Source organism: Oreochromis aureus, linkage group 10 (genome assembly GCF_013358895.1).
Source record: "Oreochromis aureus strain Israel breed Guangdong linkage group 10, ZZ_aureus, whole genome shotgun sequence".
NCBI classification, from domain to species: Eukaryota; Metazoa; Chordata; class Actinopteri; order Cichliformes; family Cichlidae; genus Oreochromis; species Oreochromis aureus.
The window spans coordinates 34,387,579-34,409,205 of NC_052951.1; the positions used below are offsets into that span (position 1 = coordinate 34,387,579).

At 42.9% G+C, this 21,627-nt stretch overlaps 2 protein-coding genes across 2 annotated transcripts; both read right to left on the bottom strand.

The window, feature by feature from the left end:
- Nucleotides 1–1,731: 1,731 nt before the first annotated feature.
- On the bottom strand, nt 1,732–3,250 carry LOC116335499 (odorant receptor 131-2-like). Its single transcript, XM_031759203.2, has 2 exons — nt 3,223–3,250; nt 1,732–2,687 (listed from the first exon to the last, which is right to left on the bottom strand). Exons 1-2 carry the CDS (start codon nt 3,248–3,250, stop codon nt 1,732–1,734), a joined length of 984 nt encoding a protein of 327 aa, XP_031615063.2.
- Nucleotides 3,251–17,784: 14,534 nt separating this feature from the next.
- On the bottom strand, nt 17,785–18,735 carry LOC116335498 (odorant receptor 131-2-like). Its single transcript, XM_039618193.1, has one exon. It carries the CDS (start codon nt 18,733–18,735, stop codon nt 17,785–17,787), a length of 951 nt encoding a protein of 316 aa, XP_039474127.1.
- Between the last annotated feature and the right edge of the window lie 2,892 nt (nt 18,736–21,627).

Genomic DNA, 21,627 nt, shown 5'->3' on the forward strand with positions numbered 1-21,627 from the left:
TTCTGGTGGGCGTGTTCAAGTACAAATCACTTTGACTCAAATTAAAGATATTATCTGATCAGCATGGAAAGAAATATATGTTTTGAGAGAAATCAAAAACTTTGCGTTGTGTCCTTTGTACAGATATTTAGTTTCATCCAAATCAAAAGTGGTATTTTAAAATGCAAAAAGAAAGGGTTTCACAATCAAATCAATGATTTTATTCTGTTTTGAATGGCACTTATTAGATTGAATGAATGACTGCATGTTAGACTTTTTTCAGTGCTGTGCATGTGCAATGACAATAAAGTTGAATTCTATTCTATTCTATTCTAATGATTCAGCCTACAGAGAGGAGTTTCAGCATCTGAGGCAATGGTGTGACAACAGCAACCTGCATCTAAACACAGCCAAGACCAAGGAGATGATAACTGACTTCAGGAGAAGAAAGTGATCGGAGCACTCCACCCTCTACATTGATGGGGAGGAGGTAGAAAGTGTAGAAAGATTTGGTTTTCTCGGAGTCCACATCTCGGCCGACCTTACCTGTTTACTGTTACTGTACTGGAGCAACTGTAACCCACATAATTTCCCTAGGGATTAATAAAGTATGCAGATTCTGATTTTGATTCCACAAACATCTCCCACCAGGTAGGGAAAGCACAACAAAGGCTGTACTTTCTCAGGAAGCTGCGTCAGGCCCCAATTACCCCAGAGACTGCTAGTAAACTTCTACCGCTCCACCATCGAGAGCCTTCTGACTTACTGCTGCACACTCTGGTTCAACTGCTGCACTGCGGAGGACAAGAGGAAACTGTAGCAGAGCGGGCAATTGGCACTTCACTAACCCCCCGCAGAGACATTTATATTGGCAGACTTCAGTGGAAAGCCAGCATCATCATCAAGGACCCTTCGCACCTTGGACACTCACTTTTCCCCCCTTCCCTCTGGTAAACGCTACAGGTCCATCAGGATGAAGACAGACAGACATAATAGAAGCTTCTACCTACAGGCTGTAAAACACGCTTGGAGGATAACTGTACTGTCGACACTCACAGACATTACACTTTATTTCTAAACTGTATTTTTATTTATACTATAATGCAACCAACATGCCTACCTCTATAACTGTATTTATTATTCCTACCCCCCACCCCCACCCCTTACACTGATCACTCACTGATGCTTTACATTTCACCTGCTCCACAAACGGCATGTGTATATATATATATATATATGTAAGCATGTATGTGGAAATATGTGTATGTAGGTTTATGTGTGTGTGTGTATGTATGCATACATATGTGTGTATACGTGTACATGTATGTATATATGTGTGTGTGTATATACGTATAGAGTATATGCATGTATTTGTGTGAATGTATGCATAATTATATGTGGGTGTATGCGTATGTGCGCATGTGTATGTATAGCTTGTACCTATCTTTCTTGTGTAAATGTATATGCCTGTGTTATTGGGTAGATACTTATGTTACTGTGTATTACACACATTCCCTGAGTAGATACCCCTAAAACTGTTTTTATTGTCTTCTCCTATTCTGAAACAAACTGAATCTAAATCTACATGCTGCCAATGGAGAGATGCCAAACTGTGTTTCATTGCTCTTGTACCAGTGACAATAAAAATTCTACAATAATAATAATAATAGTAATAATAATGACTGGCACATCAAAGTATATGGTCCTTTGATGATGCTGTAAACAGCAGAAATCTCAGTATCGTATAACTGATTATCTCAGTCGACAGCAAAGATGATATATGAGGACAGGTCTGATGCTTTGATCTCTGATACCATAAATCAGAGAACTCAAACATCTGGGAAGCAAGAAAATACACACATAAAAAACAACCTGGATGCGCACAAACACTATCCTTGTTAAAACTCTTGCTAGTGCTGTGAGAAGTGGGTTATAAATGGTTGAGGAAAGACTGAGACCCAGCTGCACCAGATGTAGCAGCAGTGTGTTAAGAGCCTTATGGGCTGAAGCTTTATCTGTGGAGGCCGACCTGGCTGCTACTATAACACCAATATAAGAGCATGTAATTGCCACACTTGCGGAAATAAACAGAACACATGTGAAAGCTTTGTCGTAATCATCAGACATAGACCCAACAAACATTGATATTTCAGAGCAAAAATCTTTCATCTGCAGACTATCAAGGGCTTCAAAAGGAAACTCTAACAGCAGAAGAACCCGAGTGAGAATATTTAGTGAACCAATGGCCCAAATCGCAATGATGGCCACACCTGTGTTGGTGATAGTGATGATGGTGGCATGCCTCAGTGGGTAGCACACAGCGACATATCTCTCCAGAGACATCACCACCAGCGTGAGAGGAGAGACCACAGTTGTAAGATTGGCAAGCATGGTGAGAAAACCACATACAGGATACGTTAGTGTTATTCTAGAAGTAGCAATAATATACAGTAATTGACTCAGTGCCATCTGTACTGTGTCTGCAAACAGAAGGTTATACAGGAGAATGTATCGAGACGTCTCACAGAACAATATCTTACTCCTTAAAGTAAATAGCATGATTCCATTGATAAAGAGGAATATACAACATGACATCGTAGACAGAGTGAAAAATAGCACAATTTCCAAAACCCCTAGATACTGCAGGTTAGCAGTAACATTGGTCAGTGTTTGATTTGAAAGTGACATTTTGAAGATGGTATTTAGTCCTTAATATCTTCATAACATCCTAATGTCACTGAAAATAAATCATAAAGAAAGACTTCCAGCATATAGCTTTCATGAATATAGACTTCATTATCCTTCATTACTTCATTATCAAGGTTCATTATCCTTTTGCAGACAATGAGCAGTGTAGAGGTTTTGTCCAGTTGGCTTTTCCTACCGTCACACTCTGTATATAACATCTCTCTTTCACATGACATTATTACATGTCTGCATAGTGAACAGCCCACAAACAGGTCCCCCCCCATGAGAATAGCATATCTCCTCTATGCCATGAAAATCTAATACACTAAGGATATATACCTTTATTTTTCACACATTGTTGTTGCATAATGTCCTATGCAAGTTCATAAAACTCTCATAAAATATCATTTTTGGTTCAAACACAAATTACTTCAAGTGTATGTTGTGCTTTTAAACTGAAATCCCATCTGTAATAATTTGCTCATACTATATTTAAACTAAACTTTGCCCTTTGCCTGCAACAACAAATTGGAGACCTCTCAGAGTATATGATACCTCTTACCCTGTGACAGATTCCAACCATGACTGAACTGGATGAGCAGAAGGATGGATGAAGGTTTTCACAGTTTGGAACACAATACAATATATTAATAAGAGACTGAACAGCAAGGAATAAGAAAGAAAGAAGTGACCTGATAACAACAATATTTTATTCCTTTAATATAGTTATTAAAGGTGCTGCCCTGAAGTGGTTTGAATTTTATCTAAAAACAAAATCACTAAAGTTTGTTCATGTATATCGGGAGTCCACTTCAGAAATTCACACACTAAAGTTAATTATGGAATTCCATGAGGTTCTGTGTTACGACCAGTTCTATTAACATTATACATGCTTTTCTTAGGCAATAATGTTCGAAGACCTAGTATACAGATTCATTCCTATGCAGATGATGTCAGGGATGCGGATACAGGACCCAAACGCCAGAGTCTTTGAATGCATGCATTGTGTTTATTTATAGTGAGGTAAATAAGAATACGAAACAGTTCCACCAAACAAAAAAATCTCCATCCAACAGTTCAAAAGGCACAACTGCGGTTTCACGTGGTTCCAGCGGTGGCGGAAAACAGCTCCGGTGGCTGACCTGGTGGGTGGCAGCGCTGGTAAGACCCTTCAGGTGGCCAAACACGGGCCCAGTGGCAGCGACATAGCAGCTTCGGTGGCCGACCGCGGGTCCGGTGGTGGCGACGTAATGGCTCTGGTAACTGACCACGGGGACGGTGGCAGCGAAGCAGTTCAAGTGGCTGCCCATGACAGTGAAGCTCCTTCACTGATGGCTGGGGTGGACGTGCAGGCCGTGCTGGACATGGACATGGTGGTGTGATGTCCTCGGGTGCAGGTGTGGCAGGTGTGGGTGGCGTGCAGTCTTCCAGCTCGGGCAAAGCAGGTCCAGACGGCGCACAGACCTTCTGCTCAGGTAGAGCAGGTGCTGACAGCACACACACCTCCAGCTTGGGCAGAGCGGTGGCTGGGCCTGACTGAAGAGTAGAAGCTGCAGGGGGTTGAGGTGACAATGGCAATGTGGGTATGGCAGGCAGTAGAGTAGAACCTCACACTCCGTCTCGCAGCCTGAGATCATCCAATCAAAGGCTGTTGGTAGTCCCCCGAACACGTTGTAAAACCAGAGGTGATAGATCTTTTGGAGCGGTTGCCCCCAGGTTGTGGAATTCTCTTTATGTTGCCTGGATTGTATTTATTCTTTTAAACATGATCTTAAGACTCATTTATTTAGACTAGCTTTTAACTAGATTTGTGCTGTGTGTTTGATTGTGCTGTTTTATGTTTATCTGTTTCATATTATTGTGAAGCACTTTGTGGTTTTTATCCTGTGAAGAGTGCTCTATAAATCAGTAAAGTAAAGTAAAATAAAGTAAAGTAGATGATGGCGGCATGGCAGCTGCAGACAGCTGAGAGAAAGGTGGAGCAGAAAGGGGTGCGACAGCTGCAGACCGTGAGGCTGAGAGTGGCACACCAGGCTTAAAAACTTCCAGAGGTCCAGAGTTGGCGGAAGCCATAAGCTCATCCTCTGGGGAAGCCCTGGGGAGAATTTGTATCTCCTTATGGCCTGAGTCAGAGTTGATTAACTCTGGGAGCCCTGATTCTTTGTCCACTGTTACAGAATTAACTGACTTAGAGTTAACAGTTCCTGGGTTCAATAACTCTGAGAGACACAAAGCAGAACTAGACAAGTTAGTGAACACTAGCTTCTCCCCAGACTTAACAGGCTTAGAAGGAAGAGTCTCTATTTTTTTCAATCATAGGGAATGAATTCACAACAATGGCAGAGTCTTTTTCACTCACTGCGACTTCCTGTGCTGGTTATCCAGAATCAGCTGGCTCTTTTGAAGCCACAGGAGTGAGCTGTGCTGTGGCGTGACGATGGCGGGGGCGCCGTCTTCTCCGCGAAGGCAGGGCTGACGGGCAGACAGCAACACCTCTGGCGGGCCAGGCTGCAAAAACAGTAGCAGGCCAGGATGCACATCCACCGGCGGGCCGGGCTGCACCAAAGATGAAACAGGGAATGCTGGTTCCTGAGCCTGCAATGCCTCTTCAACTTCCCTAAAGGCGCCAAAAATTGCAGGGGTATCTAGGATGGTTTATGGATTATGGTTTAACTGAGCTTCAGCAATGTTAATAATCACCTCCACACTCTGTGAGTCAGGAGCCGTGAGCGCGCGGCTGACGAGCTCACAGATCTGCGTTATTTCTCCACAGCATTCCGGCAGGTAAGAGTCTGTTGGGTCCATTCTGGCTGGGTTGTTCTGTTTGGGATGCGCATACAGGACCTAAATGCCAGACTCTTTGAATGAAGGCAGTCTGTTTATTTACAGTGCAGTAAATAAGAATACGACAATTAATCCCAGTGCGTGTTCCCGATGTGTGTTTCCCAGGGTCCATGCTCTGTGTCTCCACTCCTCTTGTGCTTCTGTCCAACGTGCTTGCTGCCTTCTCAGTTGCCTTCAAATCACATAGGCAGCCGTTAGAAAATCCACAATAGAGGCAGACTCACCCTTTCAGCTGACTTGCTGGGAAACTAACGGGAAGTCTTGTAACAATCCAGCGGTGACGGGTGCTAAGTCACTCTGCTAAGACTGCTCCCGAGATGAGGCTGATCATCTGCAGGTGTGTGATTGTGTTACAGGTCCGGCGAGTCCCATGACGGGGACACCACTCTCCGGGCCCGGAATGGCGGAGAGACCAGAACACACACACATAGACGGGGAAACAGGGAACAGGTGAACACCGGGGCTGTGAGCTCGGTACACTCTGTCAGCTGACTGTTAGCACAGCGAGTGACATCTCTGAAAACATCTGAGCACTTTTGCAAACACATTCTATGTTGACAACCTGACCAGACATGTGAAGATTACGCCACGACATTCACGGCTAAAACACTATTTAAAGTGTAGTTGGTGACAGAAAAACGGGGTATTTTAAAACTTTACACCACCACCATTGCTGCCTGTGATTTGAAATGCATTCTGGGATACCAAGTCCATACAAGCAATCGATTATCTAGGATCAACCTGTCTTGACTTACTTTGCACGGCAGCCAATCAAATGCTAGAGAAGCTGCAGTGGCAGCATTAACCCCGCCCACTTAGTTTGATGGGTGAGACTGACAGATTTTTAGACATGAAGGGGACAAAAGTGCCATAATGAATTAAATAAATAAATCATTAAATAATTAATTAAAACTGTCAATAATTATTTAAATGTGTTATTAATTAATTAAATGTGTCAATAATTCATTAATTAAATGTGTGGTAAATATTTATTTAATTAATTATTTCCAATTTTAATTAATTATTGCAACATTTAATTAATTATTTAATGGTATATTTAATTAATTCATTATGGCAGTCCTGGCGTTACATAGGAAGCAACGGTGAAAAGCTTAATTAAAACCCACTTGAGGTCGATCACATCAGGGCTAAGAGGTCGGGTGCCAGGAGACCACATCCTATTGTGGCCAAATACGGCCATTTCAAACAGAAGGAGCAGGTGAAGAGTCACAGCAGGGAGTTGAAAGGAACAGACATCAGCGTGCATGACAAGTTCCCCATAGAGATCCTGGAACGACGCAGGTCCTGTTCCCAGTTCAATCCAGCGTCATCCAGAAAGGCTCCCGTGCTGTCATCGCCGTGGGCCGCCTCTACGTGGACGGACAGCTCTATCGCAACCCTGACACTACTCCGTGGTTGAATTAACTTCATTCCAGATAAGAAACCACTACACTTTTTTTCTTTCTCTCTCTCTTGCATTAACATGTTTAACTTATTAATATCAATTTGCTAATTCAACGCGATGTTATAGCAGTTAAAAAATGCGTTGTTCTATGATGATGCATTGATTACAATGTTTTCTTTTTTTTTGGTTCAGTTTTTTCTTTCAGCCCTCTCACCCACCCTTTTCCTCGGTTTTCTTCCTTTTCTTTTCTTTCACTGTGTTGATCACCTGTTTCCCTACTCAACCACGAAGAACACCTTCTATTACTACACATTCACACAGCACAATCACGCACACACGCGCTCAACAGCAGCACATCCACAACAGACATATAAGATACACACACTCAAGCGAGTACAAACTTGCTCATATTACTGAATATGCACACACATAGTCAGACTTATGGAGCATCTCGCCACACATCTTTTCTCTATCTGTTTACACACGAGTAATGTATTTTCATTTTCCTCACCCGTGTAAGCAACACACACAGTGTGCAACATTAGCTATACACACACAACTATGGACACAATAAGGTTTGTTACAAGGTATGTACATGGAGCTCGCTCCAGAGAAAAGAGGTTAAAGATATTGAACCAGCTCAAAAAACTACAGGCAGATGTTGTTCTATTACAAGAGACTCACAGCTACTGATGAACTTTCCTCATGTGTTCTCTGCCTGATATAACTTTAGACAAAGGGAAGTAGCAATTTTAACACATAAAAATATTAATTTCAGAGTACTCAACACAGTTATCGATCAAGACGGTAGATTCCTAATCATTATATTATCTATGCTTAACAAAAAGTTATGTATTGTAAGTATATATGGCCCAAATGTTGATGACTACCTCATTCTTCCATGTTTGTTTTAGTCCACTCACTGAACACCTAGATTGCTCAGTTCTTCTTGGGGGTGACTTCAACTTTGGACTAAATGAAGAAATGGATGGGCTCAATGCAGCAGGAAGTGCAACTGGCAGTCCATGAAAGACTCTGTTTGTTCTGCTTCTTCTGAGCTAGGAGTGATTTTCTGTGCTCAGCCTGTGGATTTAGAGGACTGTTTTTCGCCTGCTCATTCAGAGCAGCGAACTAATCCCACCAAGTCTGTCTTTTCTGATCCTGCTCCTCTGACTCCGAGCATTCCCCTGCACCTGTCTCAGTTTCCCAGGTGACGTGGGCTGGGAACCATTTGGTCCCCGCTCCGGTTTCCAGATCAGCTGAGGCTCAGCCTGTAGCGCAGTCACCAGCTCAGCCTTTAATGCAGTTATCAGTTCAGCCTTCTCCCCAGTATGTAGCTTCCCCATTAATTCAACCGTCAGATCAGCCCGGCCAGCACTTCCTAGTGTCCGCTGGAGGGTCCGAGAGGCCCGTTCAGCCGTCTTTCTCCACTGGAGGGTCCGAGAGGCCCGTTCAGGCATCTTCAGTTCCTGCTGGGGGCCCGAGGAGTCGCTTCAGCACCTCATGTCCCCTGACGGCTCTGGTGAGTCTGCTCAGCCACCACCTGGAGGTTCCACTCCGTTGCCTGCAGCACCTATGCCGTCTGGCCTTGTGCCCGAGAGTTGTTGCCCACGACCACGTCTAGCACGGCCGGCTCTTCCACGTTCGCCACCTTAACATTGCCGACCACCTTCCAGGCCGCTGGCTGGATATCTTTGCTATTGTGGACATCCCCCTGAACTCTGTCGCCACCACTGTCTTCCACGCGGCTGGCCTCCGGACCAGCTCTGTCGCCCCCGCCATCTTCAACGTGGCTGGCCTCTGGACCACCGCTGTCTTTGCGGTCGGCCTCCATATCTGCTTCGTCTCTGTGACTGGCCTCTGAACTTTTTCTCCTAATGCTCCTGTGCTGTTGCCTTCCTGGTCGACCCCCGGAACCTCTAGACTATTAACTTTTGTGCTGTCAGCCCACAAAGCGGGCCCCTGGATCTGCTCAGTTGTGGACTAGTGTGCCGTCGCTCTTCAGTTCGACCTCCTGTACTTTGTTGTGAACTGTCTCTGCCCCTGGCCACATTCTCTGTGGGACTTTTGGACTATTTCTTGAGTCACATGACCGGTCCCTGGACTATTTTGGTTTTGTTTTGGCTTCCTGTTCCTGGGATTCTGAAGTTTTGGACTCTGTGTTTCTGGACTCTGGCCTTTTGTGCGAGTGTTTAAAGGTTTGCCTCTATCACCCCTGTCCTTGCGTATTTTTAAAAGGGTTATATGCTAAAAAATAAAAAATAAAAAATAGACGAGGATAAAATCTACTTACTTTTTCTGTGTTCCAGACACAGTAATATCTGCTTCAATATTTACACCTCTGATGAAAGTTCACAAGTGTTAGCTTTATTTTGATACCAAGATAGTAAGCACAGAGATTGTAATTGCAGAGAAATAATCAATTAATTTGGGGCATTTCATTTTTGAGCAGGAAGCTCAGAAACCCCTTTGGGGCTTAAGAGGTTAATAAAGCCATGTTTTGAGTTTATCCACTGGTGTTGTGAATCTTGTGTTTGGGTCCTCATCTGCCTATACACAGCCAGTCCCTGACAAAAATATAGAGAACACTCTCCAAAATAGATGAATCAGTATCCCTTCCTATTGCACAATTAGAAACGGATTTATCAGTCAGCTTAGACCAAAACTTCTGGTCTCAGGTATGCTTAAAAACCTTTTGTAGAGATTAAAAGGATATTTTGCTGCTATTTTTTATGATCATTATTACTATTCCATTAATTATTAATATTGATAGTGCATTTAGATGTTTAAACATATTGGCACCCAATTAAGCTTTTATTACAGGTCCAAGAAGAACCACTTTAAACTGTTGAGTTGAATCTATAATTTTAAAGGCTTTTGAATGTTTTTATATTCTTACACTGAAGTCTTCAGTGGGTGAGAAACTGAGCTGCAGGGACAGGAAATATACTCTGTGCCAAAATGAGACAGGAAACACTTCTGCAAGGCTTGCTGAAGTGAAACTGAAAGCAGTCTGAGTTGGTTTGTCATTTTATTATGCATTTATATTTTTGATTAAGCTTTGATTAAGCTTTAAGTAGTTGTATTAGATTGGAACATTTGTTTTATATATTTTACATATAAGTCAAGATCAGTACACACAGGATGGCCTTAGCCTGGGCGCCTAAGCTGAGGTCAATCAAAGTGCAGCGTGAGGATCACACATGCACAGACATACACACACACAGCAGTAGACTCAGTTAGTAGGTAAGAAGTTAAGATGTGTTTTGCTATAACTGCAAAGTTGGGGTGCGTACGTGTTAGTCTGTTCCAGGAAGTACACCAGATGTCCCAGAGATAAGCGACACCGAAGCTGGGGGAAGCACCTGGGTTCGAGCCGAGGACGGTGTTCTTTAAACTGTGTCAAGGGTTGACTGAACGGTTGTGGTTTTGGATTGACGTATGCTGTACTGGATCTGCCTGGCAACAGAAACCCTATAAAGCCTTTGTTCTGACTATTGTAAGACAGTTCAACACTGAATCTGCACAGTGTTGGACTCCACATGTGTATTCATTAAAATCTTTGTCTAATTGCACCCGGCAGGATCAGTGGTCATTATTTTGGTCTTCCTCCTCAATTCTGAACCCTTAACACTTTCAATCTGAAAGTCCACTCTACAATTGATAGAATACAAAATACTACATAGAGTGCACTATACAGGTCAACGGATGTTCAAGGGCTTTTTTCCCCCTCTTCTAACAACTGCTTACACTGTCAAGGCAATACACCTGACAATTATGCCTTGATGCATGCTCAATCATCGAGGTAATTAAATCCCCAAAAGTTGATTCTGTTCATCTGGACGTAGCGTTTTCAGTGGGAGAAATATTTCATCACTCAGCCAAGTGACTTCTTCAGTCTCAGCTGACTGCAGGTTTCACCAATCTTATAAACAGCACATTTGCATAAAGACTGAAACCAGTCCACTGAAGCAACAATGGGCTGGGAGGTCAGTTCCATGATCATTAATATGCAAATTCTCATGACCATTGATCAACAACCACTTATCAAAGATCACTGATCAGTGGCCATGAGTCCCATTCACAGACAGTTGGAGAATGGCTGCAATCACAGCATTGTAAGATGGAGACAGATGTACCCTTAGTCCTCCTCCTCGATTCAGAGATGGTCTTTCCCATTTCACGTAAATGGCCTCCTTGACTCTTCACTCAAACCAGCGTGGGGGGGTGTCTGTGTCAGTGTACATGCATATGTATCTGTGTGTGTGTGTGTGTGTGTGTGTGTGTGTGTGTGTGTGTGTGTATGTGTGTGTGTGTGTGTGCTAAGCGAAAGTCAACAGTCCTCCAGCTGATGCAGGTGGCCTTGAAGGATATGGTCAGAGGGTCAAAGCACAGTCTGAGAGAAATTGTTGTTCCAGCTAACCCATTCGTCTTGGAGCCAAACTGCATCCAATTTCTCAGTTGATCTTACGTCCATCACTTGTCCCTCGATCTATCAATTCCCTGTTGCAGAGTCGTGAGCTTCTAAAGATCTTATCCATATTGTGGTCAGTCACTCACAGTCTGAGTACTCATGGCCCTGCATGGCCAGCCTTGTGGGATTTTGAACAGCTGTACCGCTTTCTTTATTCTTTGATAAGCCAGGGTTGAGCCAATATCAATTATCCAGAACCCCGTTATCATGGTTCCGAATCAGTGGATCTCTTTCAAATGTCTTCCATTGAGAGTGTTGCCAGGCACAAGAAACTCCACTTCTCCCAGCCGTTGTGTGTCCAGCAGCAAACGTCCCTGCAGGACGATCGGGCTCCCCCAAGCCCAGGGTTCTCATCGAGAAGAAGGTGTCAATTTCATTAAGAGACCAGTTGATCAGATCCATAATTCCTTAGCTTTTAGAGAACAATACTGACAGTGTCTCTGACGGTAAGAATTAGACGAGACTAGAAAAAGACAAAGAACCAAGCAGGAAAGATAAGGGAGGGGAAAAGATGTGAACACCTCTGTCAAGAGGGGCCTGGATCTCCTCCATGCTTGCTTCATGTCCTGCGGGGCAGAGCTATGGTTCCCCACACCTACTAACAGATCATTACATGGAGAAACCTTTTGAATAAGCGCGGACGCACACAGGTGTGCATACAGGTATACACACGGGTGTACACAGACACACACTAATGCTGCCTTAAAGCATATAGTGCATTTTCGGTTTCGCGTGCTGCTCAGTAACATTCAATATTTATTGTTATACTGTTACTTATACTTATCTAGGTTGTTGCTGTGGTCTCCCTACTGTGTTGTTCTCTTTTTGCTTGTTTTCTTCTTTCTTTTCCCAGGAGGTGATCCAGCGGATTTTTAGTGTCTTTTCTCTCTGTCCCTCTTCCCCTCTGCTTTTCTTTCCCTCTCCTATCCACTAGGCATATCTGTTCCAATTGTAATAACTTAAAAGTAAATAAATAAATAAAAATAAATAAATAAATAAATAATAATAAAGATCAACCAAGTGGACAAGTAAAAAAAAAGAGAAAAAGAAAAAGGAAATGTACTCAAAGTGAGAAAGTGAAAAGTATTTCTTGATGGAGGTTTCTATGTTTGTGCACAAATACAGATACAAATACCGGCTACTTTGCACATCTCTATTATGCTCGCTCCTCTTCTGTAGCACTAGCTAGATGCTAAAGTACCCACCATTCCAATTTTAACCCCTGAGTCTTGCACATGCCATCTCTTTTTATTGGGTTGCTGTTTCAAGGCTCACAGTGATGAAATAATAACTCAATCGAAATGTGTTAAACCAAAAGTAAGAGCATGTTTGTTGACATGTAAGAGCGTACTTTCCACTCCTTACATGTTGAAAATGTAAGGAGTGGAAAGTACAGATATTTATTTACAAATGTAGGAAGTAAAAGTAAAAAGCAGTCAGAAAAAAAACTAATAGTAAAATACAGATATCTGAAAATTGTACTTAAGTACAGCAGCAAAGTATTTGTACTTTGTCTGTGATGGTTGTCAGTCATCCAGGTCATCGTAGTCAAAGGAGTTTGCAAAGAAAAGCGTCTGGACTTCTTTAAGTTGCTTAAAGACGTTTCACCTCTCATCCGAGAAGCTTCTTCAGTTCTAAGGTCAAATGGCCGAGAGTCCCAGAGGAACACACACATGTAAAGGAAGCACTCAAAACATGCGGTTATCCTAACTGGGCGTTTATAAAGTCAGCAAAGATGCACAGAAAAGAAGATCAGACACCAGCGAGGGAGGATAAGAAAGACAGACGCTTAACAACGTTGTCATCCCCTATGTAGCGGTGTATCAGAGAAACTCAGGAGAGTTTTCTCCAAGCACGACATCCCAGTGTACTTCAGACCCAGCAACACACTCAGACACAAACTGGTTCACCCGAAAGACAAAACTCCAAAACACAGACTGAACAACGTGGTGTATGCTGTACAGTGCAGCGAGGAATGCCCAGACCTCTACATTGGAGAGACCAAACAGCCACTTCACAAGCGCATGGCACAACATAGAAGAGCCACCTCCACAGGACAAGACTCAGCAGTTCACCTGCATCTTAAGGATAAAGGTCACTCTTTGAGGATGCAAATGTTCACATTTTGGACAGAGAGGACAGATGGTTTGAAAGAGGAGTGAAAGAGGCCATCTGTGTCCACTGTGAGCGACCATCTTTGAACAGAGGCGGTGGTTTACGACACCAACTGTCTGCCATCTATAATCCAGTTTTGAGTTCCCTCCCCAGACGCCTTAACGCCCACTCACATCCTGGGCCATCTGACCTCAGGAATTCACATGACAAGGTGGGGCCAGGTTTCACAATGGGCTCACCCGAAACCCTGGCTGATTAGGTCCCACACCCGCTTTCACACCTTGGCGCATGTGATTAGAGGATCACCAGGGGGTCCTTTGTCCCTCTTTGGGGGGATACTCCCACTGGGTTTAAATCTGGGACTCTCGGCCATTTGACCTTAGAACTGAAGAAGCTTCTCGGATGAGAGGTGAAACGTCTTCAAGCAACTTAAAGAAGTCCAGACGCTTTTCTTTGCAAACTCCTTTGACTATTTGTACTTTGTTACTTCCCACCTCTAGGGTTTACCTTCAACTGTCAGACAGACATCCGTACATTTGACTTGTGAGTTCTTTGATATTGTCATGGTCCTGAGTCTCTGGACTCAGTGTTTTTGTTTTGATTATTATATATTATCTTTGGTTTTGGTTCTGTACTCCCCTCTGTTCCAGTTCTGCCAGGTCTCTGTGTAATGTCTAGTGTTTCTGCATCTAGGTTCATGTTTTCTGGTTGTTTCCTCCTCGTCATGTTCATTAGGTTCAGCTGTGTCTCCTTCCTGTGTCTAGTTCCCTCATTACCTTGCGTCTGTATATATATATGTAGTGTGTTTGCCTGTGCTGCTTGTCGCTCTGTCTGCGTTTCATGGTGTTCTCTTCATGCGTCCTGTGTCTCTCTGCTCTTCCCCCCGCTTTGTTATTATTTCAGGTCTCCTTATTAGTTCAATTCAATCCAATTTTATTTATATAGCGCCAAATCACAACAAAAGTCGCCTCAAGTCGCTTCATAGGTACAGAGAAAAACCCAACAATCATATGACCCCCTATGAGCAAGCACTTTGGCGACAGTGGGAAGGAAAAACTCCCTTTTAACAGGAAGAAACCTCCAGCAGAACCAGGCTCAGGGAGGGGCGGGGCCATCTGCTGCGACCGGTTGGGGTGAGAGAAGGAAGACAGGATAAAGACATGCTGTGGAAGAGAGACAGAGATTAATAACAGATATGATTCGATGCAGAGAGGTCTGTTAGCACATAGTGAGTGAGAAAGGTGACTGGAAAGGAAAACTCAATGCATCATGGGAATCCCGGCAGCCTACGTCTATTGCGGCATAACTAAGGGAGGATTCAGGGTCACCTGGTCCAGCCCTAACTATATGCTTTAGCAAAAGGAAAGTTTGAAGCCTAATCTTGAAAGTAGAGATAGTGTCTGTCTCCCGAATCCAAACTGGAAGCTGGTTCCACAGAAGAGGGGCCTGAAAACTGAAGGCTCTGCCTCCCATTCTACTTTTAAATACTCTAGGAACAACAAGTAGGCCTGCAGAGCGAGGCGAAGTGCTCTAATAGGGTGATATGGTACTACAAGGTCATTAAGATAAGATGGGGCCTGATTATTTAAGACCTTGTATGTGAGGAGCAGGATTTTGAATTCTGGATTTAACAGGAAGCCAATGAAGGAAGCCAAAACAGGAGAAATCTGCTCTCTCTTTCTAGTCCCTGTCAGGACTCTTGCTGCAGCATTTTGGATTAGCTGAAGGCTTTTCAGGGAGTTTTAGGACATCCTGATAATAAAGAATTACAGTAGTCCAGCCTGGAAGTAATAAATGCATGAACTAGTTTTTCAGCGTCACTCTGAGACAGGATATTTCTAATTTTCGAGATGTTGCGGAAATGGAAGAAAGCAGTCTTACATATTTGTTTAATATGTGCGTTGAAGGACATGTCCTGGTCAAAAATGACTCAAGGTTCCTCACAGTGTTACTGGAGGCCAAGGTAATGCCATCCAGAGTAAGAATCTGCTTAGATACCATATTTCTAAGATTTTCAGGGCCGAGTACAATAACCTCAGTTTTATCTGAATTAAGAAGCAGAAAGTTAGCGGCCATCCAGGTCTTTATGTCTTTAAGACATTCCTGCAGTTTAACTAATTGGTGTGTGTTACCTGGCTTCATGGATAGATAGAGCTGCGTGTCATCTGCATAGCAGTGAAAATTTATGCTATGTCTTCTAATGATGCTGCCTAAGGGAAGCATGTATAATGTAAATAGAATTGGTCCTAGCACTGAACCCTGTGGAACACCATAATTGACCTTAGTGTGTGAAGAGGACTCTCCAAAACATCCATGTTTCCACCCGGTTGCAGAGAAAGCGTTTGACAGAGTTAACAGGAAATTTTTATTTGCAACTTTACACAAATTTGGTCTTGGAAACTCTTTCATTAACTGGTTAAAAATATTATATTTTAATATTAATATATAGTTTAATATTTTAAACAACCTAATTAATAGAGTTGCATATTTCCACTAAGTACTGTTTCGAATACCAGAATAGGGAGGATGGTGTAGGTTAAAGTGTAGTTAGATAGACCAGTATTACTGGACTATAAAATATTTTGGGTGAAGCCTATTTTTTGCATACAGGTATAACAGAATAGCTTTGGTGTTTTGTTTTTTAAAACTTGAGTATGAACTTATACAAAATGCAGCAAGATATTAAAAAACCTGTTTTATTGATTATAAAATACAGTATATCGGATTCATATCAGTATCGGCAGATATCCACATTTATGATATCGGTATCGGACATAAAAAAGTGGTATCGTGCCATCTCTATGTTAGGATGCCTGGGTCGTTGACCCAGGGTTTTGAGTTTATTATATTATTTATCATTTCTAGTCTTTTGGTTTCTTTGTCAGAGTTGTGCTTTCTGGTTTCTGTTCTGTTCCATAGTTGCTGTGTCAGTCTACGTCTCTGTTCCTTCTGTTGCAGTGCCTGCCTGTGAGTCTGTGTTATGTTTCCTGTTTTACTTTGAAAGTCCATGTCTCATGTTAATGTCTCTGTTTGTGCTTCCTTTGTCTCATTAGGCCTGAGTTGCCCCAGCTGTGTTTCCCTCCTGTTACCCATTCCCTGATTGCTCCCTCTGTGTATCCAAGCCCTGTTTCTCTGTGTCCGTGTCGCGATCTACCCTTATCCACCCTTATTTTGCTGTGTGTTCCGTCTGTGTAAAGTTTACCTTGGAATCTCAGTTTTGTTACTTTTTTGGACTTCAGCATTAAAGCTGTATTTGAGTTCACGTTTCATTTCCGTGAGTCTGCATTTTGGGTCCTTTATATCACCACTCCTGCCTGCACACAGCCGTTTCATAACACTCTACTGACAAGTTCATGCTCAACTGAAAGGTTTTCTGGCTGCAAAATTGTGAGCCAATTCATCACTATGTCCTTTAAAAACTTTTATTGGCATTATAATAATTCCGGAATATCTTGATGTTTTAGCAGCAAGAACAGTGAGGAAAAAAATAACTACTTCTTTTTAACAGTCTGGAATATATGTCAACATTAAGACGACAGTTAATTTTTGATAGAAGAATAAAAAGATTGGTCAGATTTTAACTATCTTCGCAGATATTTAGTTATCAAAATATCAAAAAATTTTCATATTACTGTTGTTCAAAATGTTTAAAATTGGTAATGACTATCCTGTTAGCCAAATCCTCTAAATACTCAAACAGAAATATAGCCATAAAAATCACAATACACGTGGAGGTTTTTTTTTGGGGGGGGGGGGCTATATGGTGATATTTCCTCAAGATATGTCTTGAGGAAAATTTTGGTATAATTAATATACATCAACAGGAAAAATAACAGCAAACTGGAAAATGTGACAAAACAACAATATTTATTAATAACAGCCTAAATATTGTACCTGTGATGATAATTTTGCTTTGTATGATGCCGTAATTCACAGTGTAATATGCAATAATAATCCATTCAAATAAAGCTCTTTCCTGAATGTCTCCCTAAACCTCATGTAAAGTCTCTCCTTTCACAACTCACTTCCATAATAACATATTCAATAAAAATAACACGAGTCCATACATTCACAGTTTTAGAAACAGAAGATGGAGGAGCCAGGATTTCATCAAAAAGTTAACCCTCAAGCAGGCTTGGAAAATGTGGGAAATGATAGTACAGGGCTATAGCTATGTAAGCTTGGTCTCAAAATAATACATGTTGGACACCAGTTTACAGTGCCTTGAAAAACTGTCAAATATGCACATCCACAAAGGCCTCCATCCAAGCTAAACATGTCAACCCTTGTCTTCTACCACTGGGCACTTCAACCGACAGCATAGATGATATATGAGGACAGGTCTGATAGTCTGATCTCTTAGTCCATAGGTGAGAGAAGTCAGACACCTGGGTAAGATAATAAAGAAAAGATAAAAAACATTCTGAATGCGAACAAGTACTATCCTTGTGACAGTCACTGAAAGAGGTACAAGCAATGGGTAGTAAATGGTTGAGGAGAGGCTGAGGATCAGCTGGAAGAGATTCAAGAGCAGTGTGTTACGAGCTTTAATGGCTAAGGCTTTGTCTGTGGAGGCTGACCTGGCTGCTACGATCACACCAATGTAAGAGAAAATGACTGCCACACCAGCAGCCACAAACACAATACAAGTGAAAGCTTTGTCAAAATGATCAGACTTTGACCCGAGCAGAATACCTATCTCAGAACAAAGATATTTCACCTCTATTTTATCCAACTTTTCAAATAGTGCTAAAAACAACAAAGTGCGAATAATAATGTTTAAAAAACTGATGGCCCAAATCACAATGATAGCTGCCCCTGTGTTTCTGATGGTGATGATGGTCCCATGCCTCAGTGGGTAGCACACAGCAACATATCTCTCAAGAGGCATCACAACCAGTGTGAGAGGAGAGATCACAGCTGTGAGCTGAGTGAAGCCCACAAGAAAGGCACATACAGGATATGAAATTCTTATTCTAAGAACTGCAAGAAGAAAATGAATCTGACTCTGTGCCAGCTGCACAGTGTCTGCAAAAAGGAGGTTATAAAGAAGAATGTAACGGCAGGTCTCACGAAACACAGGTTTACTCCTCAGAGTGAACAACATGATGCTATTGATAAAGAGAAACACACAGGTCGGAAGTGTTGTCAGAGTAGAAATCATGACTCGTTCTTCTAACGCCTGATACCCGACAGTGATGTTAGTGAGAGTCTGAGATATACTTGACATTGAAGAAAATTATCAGGCAATATTACAGTGTAAAAAAAAAAAGCACAATACCAAACATTTCCCCCCCCAAAAAAACTAAACAGCACACAAGTACAGTTAACCTGTGAACAGTTAGCAGCAGAGGTTCAGTTCTTGTTGTCGTGTGGGCAGAGCTGTTCTGCAGCATTTTCTTAAACTCACAAACAATTTATAATGTTTTTCCTAGTCACGAACATGTTTACCAGATCATTAACTGGTGATGTAATCCTTCTTTCCCTCTTGTAGGTTGAGGTAATAATATATTTGTTGCATTATTTTCCATTACTGTTACTCTGGTTATGAAGTACATGATGCCCATTTTTACAAATGCAATTCCAAAATAGTTTGGATGCTGTGTAAAATTTAAATAAAAACAGAATGCAATGATTTGCAAACGTGTGCATGTGTCAACCAGCGTGCAGCCTGTTACAGTTGCTCCTGCTTTTTCTCTTTAGTTTAGCTTTTTTCTTATTTATTCTTTTTTTCTTTACCTGGACCTTCGTCTGTTTTAATAACTTTCCTTCAGTCATGTGGGTTGAGAGAGTTTTTGTTCTCAAGGACGTCATGGACGCATACAGCTCCTTCTCCCTCCCCCCACTATGTAGGTCAGATCACAACCTCATTTACCTCACCCCCCACTATGTGCTGATTGTAAGAAGCATTAGGGCTACAAGGCTGTTTTGAGGTGACTGACTGGGAGACACCCTTGAGCCTCACAGTGAGGATATCAATGGACTGAGTGTACACTGACTACATAACTTTCTGCACTGGCTCCATTGTTCCAGCTCAGACTGTCCATTGTTACCTAAATAACAAGCTGTGGGTGACAAAAGACATCAAAGCTCTTCAGAGGGGGGAATAAAGAGGAGGGGAGAAGGCTTCAGGTGTTACTGAATGACAAGATCAGAGAGTCTAAGGACAATTACAGGAGGAAGCTGGAGTAGAAACTATAAATACCTTGGAGTACACATAGACAATAAACTGGACAGGGTTAAAAACACCACTGTTGTTTGTTTTTTGTTCTTTTTGCACTGGATAAGTGCTATTCCCTTTTAACATATCCGAGACAGGCACTACTGGACATTGGTAACTCACACAATCTTCCAGACTTTACCCTTCCACCCAAGCTTCAAGTCATTGTTCGCCCCGGTAGACACCTCACCACTATCACCACCCCCAGGAAGGCCCCGAAGCACTGAGCCCTAGTGAGTCAGCCGACCCGAGGTGCACGACCTAAGCGAGGCAAGAGGGGCGGCTCCATGCCAGGCTAAAAGCTCAGGCTAGCCGGTGCAGACTGTCTAGAAGCACTGTTCGCCAGACCTGGAGGTTTTAATCCTAAAATGCGGCCCTTACTATCTGCCACGGGAGTTGTCCGCTGTGTTTTTGGCCATTGTTTAAATCCAGCTGTGTGCTGACTCCGGGGCATTGCTCAGCAAACTCCATGACATCATCAGCGCATTAGAGACAACTCATTTAGATGCTGTTTTTATCGTCGCCGGTGACTTTAATAAGTGCAACTTATGGACTGTACTCCCAAAATACCACCAACATGTGGTCTGACCACATCTCTCTGTTCATGTACCCAGCTTGTCTGTGAAGGTTCTCAGTCATCCAGGTCATCGTAGTCAAAGGAGTTTGCAAAGAAAAGCGTCTGGACTTCTTTGAGTTGCTTGAAGACGTTTCACCTCTCATCCGAGAAGCTTCTTTAGTTCTAAGGTCAAATGGCCGAGAGTCCCAGATTTAAACCCAGTGGGAGTATCCCCCCAAGGAGGGACAAAGGACCCCCTGGTGATCCTCTAATCACATGCGCCAAGGTGTGAAAGCGGGTGTGGGACCTAATCAGCCAGGGTTTCGGGTGAGCCCATTGTGAAACCTGGCCCCACCCTATCATGTGATTTCCTGAGGTCAGATGGCCCAGGATGTGAGTGGGCGTTAAGGCGTCTGGGGAGGGGAACTCAAAACTGGATTATAGATGGCAGACAGTTGGTGTCGTAAACCACCGCCTCTGTTCAAAGATGGTCGCTCACAGTGGACATAGATGGCCTCTTTCACTCCTCTTTCAAACCATCTGTCCTCTCTGTCCAAAATGTGAACATTGGCATCCTCGAAAGAGTGACCTTTATCCTTAAGATGCAGATGGACTGCTGAGTCTTGTCCTGTGGAGGTGGCTCTTCTATGTTGTGCCATGCGCTTGTGAAGTGGCTGTTTGGTCTCTCCGATGTAGAGGTCCGGGCATTCCTCGCTGCACTGTACAGCATACACCACGTTGTTAAGTCTGTGTTTTGGAGTTTTGTCTTTCGGGTGAACCAGTTTGTGTCTGAGTCTGTTGCTGGGTCTGAAGTACACTGGGATGTCGTGTTTGGAGAAAACTCTCCTGAGTTTCTCTGATACACCGGCTACATAGGGGATGACAATGTTGTTGCGTCTGTCTTTCTTATCCTCCCTCGCTGGTGTCTGATTGTCTTTCCTGTGCCTCTTTGCTGACTTTATGAACGCCCAGTTAGGATAACCACACGTTTTCAGTGCTTCCTTTATGTGTGTGTGTTCCTTCTTTTTCCCTTCAGGCTTAGAGGGAACAAGTTCTGCCCGGTGGTGTAGGGTCCTAATTACTCCAAGTTTGTGTTCCAGAGGGTGATGGGAGTCAAAGAGGAGGTACTGGTCCGTGTGTGTGGGCTTCCGGTAAACTTCAATGTTGAGGTTGCCATTCTCTTCAATGTGCACAGCGCAGTCCAGGAAAGGCAAACAGTTATCCTTTGTGTCTTCCCTGGTGAACTTGATGTTTTTATCCACGGCGTTAATGTGCGCAGTGAAGGATTCCACTTCTTGTGTCTTGATTTTGACCCAGGTGTCGTCTACATATCGTCTACATATGTA